Source organism: Acinonyx jubatus, chromosome C1 (assembly GCF_027475565.1).
Source record: "Acinonyx jubatus isolate Ajub_Pintada_27869175 chromosome C1, VMU_Ajub_asm_v1.0, whole genome shotgun sequence".
Classification (NCBI taxonomy): domain Eukaryota; kingdom Metazoa; phylum Chordata; class Mammalia; order Carnivora; family Felidae; genus Acinonyx; species Acinonyx jubatus.
This window is the reverse complement of record NC_069381.1, coordinates 42,604,843-42,615,084: the sequence shown is the minus strand read 5'-3', so window position 1 is coordinate 42,615,084 and position 10,242 is coordinate 42,604,843. Positions and strand designations below refer to the sequence as shown.

The 10,242-nt window shown below is 44.1% G+C and overlaps 1 protein-coding gene across 1 annotated transcript; it reads left to right on the top strand.

The window, feature by feature from the left end:
• Positions 1 to 5,055: 5,055 nt before the first annotated feature.
• LOC106975003 (phosphate carrier protein, mitochondrial-like) lies at positions 5,056 to 7,426 on the top strand. Its single transcript, XM_053204291.1, is given in 1 exon segment — positions 5,056 to 7,426. A coding segment is annotated over 1 exon segment (1,005 nt). The 3' UTR covers positions 6,061 to 7,426.
• The last annotated feature ends 2,816 nt before the right edge of the window (positions 7,427 to 10,242 follow it).

Below are 10,242 nucleotides of genomic sequence, written 5' to 3'. Positions count from 1 at the left end.
CACTAGAAATGGAATGAGCCAGGATTTGGACCCAGGTGTGCCTGGCTCCCAAGCCAGTGATTCTTATGTTGCGGCAAGATAGCAGTGGCTGGAGGCCTTGGGCACAGCTGAGACTCTTAAAAGTATCATGACCAACCATCCTGATTTGCCTGGGACTGAGAGGGTTCTGGGGACACTGGACTTTCAGTGCTGTAAATGGGAAAGTTGGGGGGCAAAACTGGGACAAGCTGGTTGCCCTAACTAGAATTCAACTGAATAAAGCACCAGGCTAGGAGGGTCTGTTTGGGAGGGAGTAAGGCTGTCCTGTTCCTCTCTGTGGCCCAGGTTGCTGTGCCACAGGTGCTCAGTCTCTGTCCTATTTTATTCTGTGACACATCCTGGGGCATTGTCAAAGAAGTTCACATTTCTGCCAGCTATGATTTCTTCAGTTCCCATCCTAAATCATCAGTCAGTTGGAATTTAGTTAACTGAATAAATCATTCGCTCGAGTGGAAGAGAAAGAGCAGAGACTGGGGCACTGCGGAAACATGAGTTCTGTAAGGATTAATGAGGGCCAGAAAAACCGGGTGAGTAACAGAACTGACATTCATGGAATGCTTACTAATGTTCAGGGCACTGGGCCAGGTATTTTGTGTGATTATCTCTTCTTCTAACGACTCTAAAGGTAGCTATAATTAACCCTAATTACAGATTTTTAAAAGGAATAAATAAATGAAGTTCACAAAGAGGCTAAATAACATGGCTAAGGTCATCGAGCTGGAAGAAAGGGTGAAAAAATCTGGTACAGAAGCTTCCTAAATTGTTTCCTTCAACTTGTACATTTTCTTGAGTGATATATTAATGGTACAGAAGAAGTATCTCCTATGAATGAGATAAATTAATTTAACTTCTGTTTTCATGAAGTGGCCAGTGACTCATGCTACATGTTGGCAAAACATCCAAGTTACGCCTTCAGGACATAGAGGCCTAAGTAAATGGTACCCGCTGTTATTACTCCAGCTTCCTTACTCCTCATTTTCTCCAAGCTCTATTTTTGATAGAGTTCAGCATTTCCCAAAATATACTCCATGGGAGACTATGTCTGTGAAATGAGAATAGGTATCCGGTAAGAAAGGGGTTCTGGGATCCAGTAAAATGAGGATAGCCTAAGTTAGCTAGTCAGCAGACATTAAAGTTCTTTCCTCTGAAACTTCTCACTCTGTAATAAGTTCATGTGCCCCATGAAGCTCCAAGAGGAAGTTCTAGTGCTGTGTTCTCAACCTTTTATTCATTACTGGCCCTCCGTTTCCTGAAGCCTTTTTAGACATTCCCTTAATCACTCCTTTCCATCCACCTGCCCCTCCCCCAAATTAAATATTAAGGAATAAGATTTTGGTGAGTAGGTTGAGTTTGGGGGGGGGGAGCCCAAGCCATTGTATTAAGGGGTTTTTGCCCCATGTGAACTAATTTTTGCCCCCTTGAGGATGACACTGCTTCACTTGAGAATGCAGGCTCTGGCATGAAATGCTTCTCAAATGTGTTTGACCCACCACTGACCTTTTTCAAGTGGACCAGTATTCCCAGGAACATACTTTGGGAACCCCAATTTATTCAGCATGAGATAGTTTAGTTTAACACTTTTTGTTTTCTTATGAGTCAAAGAGAAAATCTCTTCTTTCATACTTATATTCCTGATGTGAAAAGATAAACTGAGACATATTAAAAGTTTAACAGTTTATTTGAGCAAAGATAATTCCAGTTGGGCAGCACCAAACGGGAAGTAGTTAGAAGCCTCCAGGGACAGGAACTAGGGGACAGACTTTCATAGAGAAGATGCCAAAGCAAACCAAAGAAATTATCTGATTGGCGTTTTGCTTTATATGGAAAAGCCTAGTTGGCCATTTGTGATTGGCTGTCCTTAGTTTTCAATTTCTTAACATTTGCAGGATTACATTTTGGTTTCCTTCCATAGACTGCTAAAGCATTAAGTCCACCTTAGTCTATTTACCTTGTTTAACTACTTTAACACTGGTATAAGACTATACAATAAGGGGGTGCCTGTGTGGCTCAGTCAGTTAAGTGTCCAAGTCTTTTTTTTTTTTAATTTTTTTAATGTTTATTTATTTTTTAGAGAGAGAGGGAGTGCCAGTGGGGGAGACAGAGACAGAGAGAGGGAGACAGAGAATCTGAAGCAGGCTTCGGGCTCTAAGCTGTCAGCACAGAGCCCGATGGGGGACTCGAACCCACAGACCATGAGATAACGACTTGAGCCAAAGTCAGACACTCAGCTGACTGAGCCATCCAGCCACCCAGTAAGTGTCCAACTCTTTTTTTTTTAATTTTTTTTAAATTTAAATTTATTTATTTTTGAGAGAGAGAGATACAGAGCATGAGCAGGGGAGGAACAGAGAGAGGAGACACAGAATCCGAAGCAGGCTCCAGGCTCTGAGCTGTTGGCACAGAGCCCGATGCAGGGTCGAACCCATGAACTGTAAGATCATGACCTGAGCTGAAGTCGGACGCTTAACTGACTGAGCCACCCAGCCGCCCCATAAGTATCCAACTCTTAATTTCAGCTCAGGTCATGATCTTATGGTTTGTGAGTCTGAACCCCACATTGGGCTCTGAATTGACCGTGCAGAGCCTGCTTGGGATTCTGTATCTCCCTCTTTCTCTCTGTGCCTCCCCAACTCACTCTCTCTCAAAAATAATCATTAAAAAAAAAAAAAGACTACAATAAGGACAGGAGTTCAGTAAGACTTGTTGATTGAGAAAATCTATATCTGCCTCTGCTCTTCATCAGGTCATCATCCTAAGTTTGTAATTAGGACCCAATTCTATTTTTTTTTTTTATACCACCAGTTTAAAAAAGTATATGTTAGGAGCGCCTGGGTCGCTCAGTCGGTTGAGTGTCCACTTCTAGATTTCAGCTCAGGTCATGATCTCAGAGGCGTGAAATCGATCCCCATGTAGGACTCTGTGCGGAGCATGGAGCCTGCTTAAGATTCTCTCTCTCCCTCTCTTTCTGCCCCTCCCTCGTGTGCACACACATGCACACTCTCTCACACAAAATTAAAATAAATAAAAATATGGTATAACATACATAAAGTGTCTAATGTTCACTAATCTTAAGTGTATAGCTTGATGAATTTGCACAGGATAAAGTACTAAAATTTTTAATCAGAGAACCTTTAAAAAAAAAAATCTTTGACCTCCCATCATCTACGTACTGTGGTTTTCAAACTTTAATGAAGGATCCACCGAGGGATAAAATTTAATAAATTTTAATTTATTAAAATTGCATATTCCTGCCATCAGAGATTCTCATTCAGAGGTCTGGGGTGTGATCTTAGATTTTAAATAAAGCATTCCAGGTGATCCTGATACAGGTGGCCTATGGATCACACTTCTGAGAAATGTTAGCCTCCCTACAGGATAAATGTTAAAGTGCTGAATAAGGCATTAAAGCTTTCCCTAATTTGACCCAGTTTCTCTTTTTCTAGACTCAATCCTTGCTAGTTTCCACCATGTTGAATTACTCACCCCTCCTCAGTACTTCATGTATTCATGTTTCCCCTAACCTGGACTTCCATTTCCATCTACTTTATGTGACAGCCTCCTACTCATCCTTCAAGACCTCGCTACATGGTCATCCCCTCTGGGAAGTCTTCTCAACCTCATGAGATAGAATTAGTTGCTCCCTCATTGTTCACACAGAACTTGAATCAAACCCCTATCATAATACCACACAAGGCTGATTTTTAAATCCCCTTGTTTAAAAAGAAGCAGGACTATATCTAGCTCCTCTTTGAGAGAGAGAGAGAGAGAGAGAGAGAGAGAGAGAGAGAGAGAATGCACTACAAGCTGGGGAGAAGGGTAGAGAGAGAGAGGAGAGAGAGAATCTTAAGCAGGCTCCATGCTCCGCATGGAGCCCCATGCAGGTCTCAATCCCATGACCCTGGGATCATGACCTGAGCCGAAATCAAGATTCAGATGCTCAACTGGCTGTGCCACCCAGGTGCCCCAGTCTAGCTCTTTCTTAAATCCCTAACCCTGCACAAGGCCCAGCACACAGTGGGTGAATGAATGAGTGAATGCTAGTGATTTACACGTGGAGTCACTCAATTCTCACTTTCCAAGGCAATGAGACTGCAGTCCCCCTAGGGGAAGTGAGGGTTTCTGCCTCACTTTTGTGATCTCCAGAATTATGCCAGGGATTCAGTAGTCAATGAAAAAATACCTAATGAATGAAAATAGTCAACAGAATCCCCACCCCCCAACTCAGCGAGTAGCTCCATGCTTCCTAAGCCCTCACTGCAATTCTTGGAGGGAAACAGGAGTGGAGTGTGAGTGCTTGGGGGGAGACGGCAACCCTATCTGCCAGATGAGAATGGTACGCTAGAAGCCACGGGACTGGCTGGCCTCCAACACCATGTTCCTGGTTCTCTCTGCCCATTCCTTCCATAGAACACTCTGTTGCCATGGAGAGGACTATTGCCCTAAGTGGGCACAATTAGGTGAGACCTCCAGAAAGGCCTCTCAGGAAAGCAACGGTGCATGGCGACTCTTCGCCCTCTAGCCCAACTCCTTATCTATTTGCTCGCCTATTCCTGTGTGTACTCATGTTTGTATCTATTGATTTACTTTATTAGCGTCTTTGTAGAGGACTAGGCAGCTGAGCTGGGCAGAAGCCACCTGGGCACGCTGAACCTTACCTACCGCTCAAGGTGAGATCTAGGGACCACTGCCCATTGGCTAGGGAGGGCTGAGGGGATGGGCTCCTGCCGCTACCAGAAGCCCATTGGGCTGAAGGTGTGAGGGAGGGGCGGAGGGCGGTCCTGGCGGTGAGGGACAGGGTGATGCTCCCCCTAAACCTCTGGGAGCGGGCCTCAGGCCCCCAGCTAACCGGACCTGTAGGGGCTGCGCAGGCGCGTGCCAAGGGCGGGCAGAAAGCCTACGGACACCGACGGTTGGGGTCACGCGCGGGAAGCTCACAAAGCATGCGCACCTGCCCTTGGGCCCCCGAGAGGAACGGGCTCCGGCCGAGGGAGGTGTGGGGCTGGACGGAGCGCGGTCATGCGTGACGCTGGCGGTTGCTGGGCCCCTTAGGCCAGAAGCTTGGGCCCGCTCAAGGGCAGGTTCTGGGCGGCGGCGGCCGCGAAGGAGCAGAGCTACGAGTACGGCTCCGCGAGATACCTGCTGCTGTGCGGCCTGGGCGGCATGCTGAGCTGTGGGCTGACTCACACGGCCGTCGTGCCCCTGGACCTGGTCAAGTGCCGCATGCAGGTGGACCCCGCCAAGTACAGGGGCATCGTCAGCGGCTTCAGCGTGACGGTGCGCGACGACGGGCTGCGCGGCCTGGCCCGAGGCTGGGCGCCGACCTTCCTGGGCTACTCCCTGCAGGGCCTGTTTAAGTTCGGCCTCTACGAGGCCTTCAAGATGCGCTACACGGAGCTCCTGGGCCCGGAGAAGGCGTACCGGTGGAGAACCGGCCTGTACCTGGCCGCGTCGGCCGGCGCCGAGTTCTTCGCCGACGTGGCGCTGGCGCCCATGGAGGCGGTGAAGGTGCGCATCCAGACGCAGCCCGGCTTCGCGGGCACCCTGCGCGCCGCCGCGCCGCGCATGTACCGAGAGGAGGGCCGGCGGGCCTTCTACAAGGGCGTGGCGCCGCTGTGGCTGCGCCAGATCCCTTACACCATGATGAAGTTCGCCTGCTTCGAGCGCACGGTGGAGGCGCTCTACGAGCACGTCGTCCCCAAGCCCCAGAGCCAGTGCACCAAGGCCGAGCAGCTGGCCGTGACCTTCGTGGCCGGCTACATCGCCGGCGTCTTCTGCGCCGTCGTGTCCCACCCGGCCGATTCGGTCGTGTCCGTTTTGAACAAGGAGAAGGGCAGCTCGGCCTTGGGAGTACTCCAGAGACTGGGGTTCGCGGGCGTGTGGAAGGGCCTGTTCTCCCGCATCACCATGATCGGCACCCTGACTGCGCTGCAGTGGTTCATCTATGACTCGGTCAAGGTCTATTTCAAGCTGCCTCGCCCCCCGGTCGCCCAAGCGCCCAAATCCCCAAAGAAGCAGAAGTAGGCGTGGGTGTGTCAGTCCCTGTGGCCACCGTCCGCCCGGAAGGCCATCCCGTGGGAGGGGGGTGGGGGTGGGGTGCGTCCAGGCAGTGCTAGCGTGTAAAATGTTCGGTTTTCTGGTTTGGGAGAGGTGACGATATGTAGTCCGAGTTCTCTTTAAAGGATTGATTGCTTCTCTTTCGGCGATCCAAGAGGATTGCAGCCGTTTCATGTAGGGGTCCGGACCCTTGTCTTTGGGGAGTCGGCATGGCTGCTTTAGCTCGGTGGCTTTTGAGCCACTGTAAGGAGAAAACCCTTAACGGGAAGTCATGTTAGGTAATTCAGGGTCTCTAGTTTGTTTCTACCTTGATCCACCGTTTGGTGGAGATTTCCTGAATAGCCTACTAATGAGGTTTTAAGGTCAGCACAACTGTATGGGACAGGGAACAAAGTAAAATTCTACTAAAAGGCATTCACCTCAGTAGAAGTCGTGTACCTATTGAATAGATGACGGACTCATACCATGTTTCTTGTTCATGTCCGTTACAGGTAAAAATTATTAAAAGTCAAATTGTGACTTCTATTGCCTGATACCTTAGAATGTATTCTCTGTTTTCAAAGAGACATGACATGAGAAGATCTGCATTTTCTCATTTTGCTTTGTCCAATTCTCTTCCTGATGTTGCTGATTAGAACATAGCTCTCTCCAGGAAGTGCTACAATTGGATCAGTGTGGAAAACCAAAATGAGATGAAGGGCAGGCTCTGAGAATAAATATGTAAAGAAAAGGCTCTGTTCTCTAAAAATTTCTTTTGTACAACTCAGCTTTCAACAGCCCCACATCCAAAGAGGATCATACCACCCTGACATTTAAAAACACACACATGAAACCCTGCAATTCCAGTTTTTTGTTGAATATTAAAGAATGGTTTTGGTGACTTTGGAAGGAAGATCTCACTTTTAATGTCACAAATGCCATTCATTTAATTTGGTACATGTTTCCATGATCTTTACAATGGTTGAGCTTCATAAAATTTACTGAAGTTATAAGGCACATTTGCAGTTTTCTGTGGCCTTCACATCTCTGCCTGAGGAAATTATAAAATTAGTGAAATTCTGTGAATTAGAGATGTTTGTAGAATATGAGCAAGAAATAAACTTCAATGTGATATTTGCTATAATTTGCCTGAATGTTACACAGTTGCCTTAACTTGTATTAAAGACTGCAAACTTAAAAGATGTTGATGTTTTAACTATGTAATAGTAAACTGTTCAGTGTAAACTGAAGTTTACACAGTGTAACAGAAGCTTAAAAGTGTCTAAATTTAAGTAAGTATGTTTGAACTGTCTTGACTGAATAATAAAGAACTTGGAGGAAAAAATCAGAACTTGTGAATGAGCTAGAATGAAATTTATATTTAGGGCCTGTATTTTGTTTATTATTGGGGAAGATGCATGGGAAGGATACTATGTATTTTTTTTTTAATTTTTAAATGTTTATTTTTGAGAGAGAGAGAGAGAGAATGCGGGCGCACATAAGTGAGGGCGGGGCAGAGAGGGAGGGAGGCATAGAATCTGCAGGAGGCTCCAGGCTCTGAGCTGTCAACACAGAGCCAGATGCAGGCCTCCTCCTACCTGCCAACTGTGAGATCATGACCTGAGCAAAGTCGGACACTTAACCGACTGAGCCACCCAGGCACCCCCAGGATACTATGTATTATTAAGACATTGACTTTCCTTAGGCAGTTGGCTTCCAGGTTTTTGAAAAGAGTTCTCAATGAAGGAGAGTGATAAATTTCAAAGGACTAACTTGTGCATGTTCTTACTAGGAAAATTTTAATACAAATATATTTCTGTCTAGTGTTGCCTTGTAAAATGTTAGTGGGAAGTTTCTTTGGTCAACAGTTTAATAAGTTCTTTCTGTAAGTACTATGATTTAAGGATTTGCTACAAAATCTTTGGAATTTCAACATACCACTAGTTCTGCTCTGTGGCACTTCATGATTGCTCTGTTGAGAACACCAGATAATTTCTGTAATATACCCTGAGAATTATAATCTAAGAAGAACTATTTGCCAGATTCTGACTATCGTGGACACAGTCAAGGAAATGGGTTTACTTAGTTTAGGTTGGCAGTTTTCCTGTTTAGTTCCTAGATTTCTATTCATCTCTTTTTTTGTTGCTAGTTTACAAATGTCTGTCTAAGTAGGGGCCAGAGTAGCTGACAATAAAGACTAAAAATTAAGGTTAATAAAGGTCAATAAGTAAATCAATTTAAGTAAGGTTAATAAATACAAGTTAACTTAATTAAGTAACTTAATGACTGTTTTACATTCAGAGTCATTGGGGATTTTTTCCCTAGTTAACTATTCCTTTGGTACAACTTAAACTTCTATTCAGTGTTTTACTTTGTAATTACTGCTCAGTGAAATCATGCAAATCCGTTAGGATCAGAAAAGCCATAATATATGTTTGGCATTATGAGACATTTTATATGCATTTTCTCATAATCTCAATCCTTGAAGTAGTGAGTTTTATAGATAAAGTGCATTATATATATAAAGAAACAGATTCAAGGGCTGGGTAACTTTCTCAGCATCATATAGCTAGTAAGTGATCGTCTGAAACAGTGTCCACATTTTCTTCATTACTCAAGCTCAGTGCCTTGACATAACCAGTAATTATTCTTTTCATAAACTGCTTTTTATAGTGCCTCAAGAATATTTTTTAAATTTCTATTTGTAAAAAAAGATTTCTAATTTTACACTAATGGAAAGTTTATAATGTATTTCGATTGGGGAAAACCTATGGCATAATTGCTTAGAAGTAATCAAACTGCAAAATATTTAAATACATGTAATTCAATATTTAAATCATTTTCCACACCAGGTCAGTGCCTCAGTCCTAACTTGAAGGGCCTGATGATATTAAAAAACAGTGCTGCTTCTTCTTCTTCTTCTTCTTCTTCTTCTTCTTCTTCTTCTTTTTTCTAATTTGTGGTACTGCAGTTTCAAGGCTTTATTTTATCGCATTTTCTAATTCTTTCCTCTAATCTTTAATTCCTATAGCTAAAAAAGCTGGCTTAGGCTATTTATCTTTTCCCCCAGGTGGTGATCAAAGTAGGTGTTTCAAGTATATGAAATTAATTTCATGATAGGGAGCTGTAATCTCATCCACTGATCCATCCTTTGAGAAGTGAATAGAGAGAGTAGGTAAAATCTTGAAAAACAAAGGCCATATTTACACGTTAAACCACACTGATAAAGATTGAAAAGAAGGTATTAATGTTTCGAGTATTTGTCCTTGCTGTATAAATGTGTCTTTAGAAAGTATTTCTTTTGAGCCTTTCAAAGGCAAGAATGATCACTGAAGTCAGATCACATTTTGATAGGCAGCCATTCAATTATAGTATGTTTGTTCTGTGTGATCTTAAAGATCAATATATTTTTTTAATCTTTTAATGTTTTATTTTTTGAGAGACAGCATGAGCGGGGAAGGGGCAGAGAGAGAGGGAGACACGGAATCCAAAGCAGGCTCAAGGTTCTGAGCTGTGAGCACAGAGCTCAATGCAGGGCTCGAACTCACAAGGTATGAGATCATGACCTGAGCCAAAGTCAGACGCTCAACCGACTGAGCTGCCCAGCCTCTCCAAGATCAATTTTTTTTTTAATCATAAGCAAAGAACTATTTGAAAGGGAATTAAATTTTAATATTATTTAGAAAGCGTTGTCTTGCTTTTGTGAATGGTAGGAAGAATTTCAACAGTGTAATTACAACTAAGATTTGTGGGTATGTGTGCCCATTTTAGTTAACGTATTTTGAGACATTCAGTGATAGAGTATCCAAAATTTTTGAGGCAATTTGGTAATTCTGCCCATGCCCAGTTTGTAACACTATTGATCAACATGTATCACATACCAAGTGTTGTGCTAGGCAGAGGGGTTTTCGTGATGAGCATGATGCATGGTCCCTGCCCTTAAGGAGCTTACAGTCTAGTAGGAAAAGCAATTTACGGTCATAGTGTGCTGCAGAGAAGTAGAGGGTGTTTGTAAGATTGGACATCTAAGTGATATCAAAAACGAGACCTAGAGGATAAGCAGGAGTTAGACTGGCAAAAAGAAGATACATAGCAGTGGGTACAGCATGTGCACCTGCCCTGAAGAAAGAGAAAGCCTGGTGGTTTTGAGGAAGTGAGAGAAGTTCATTT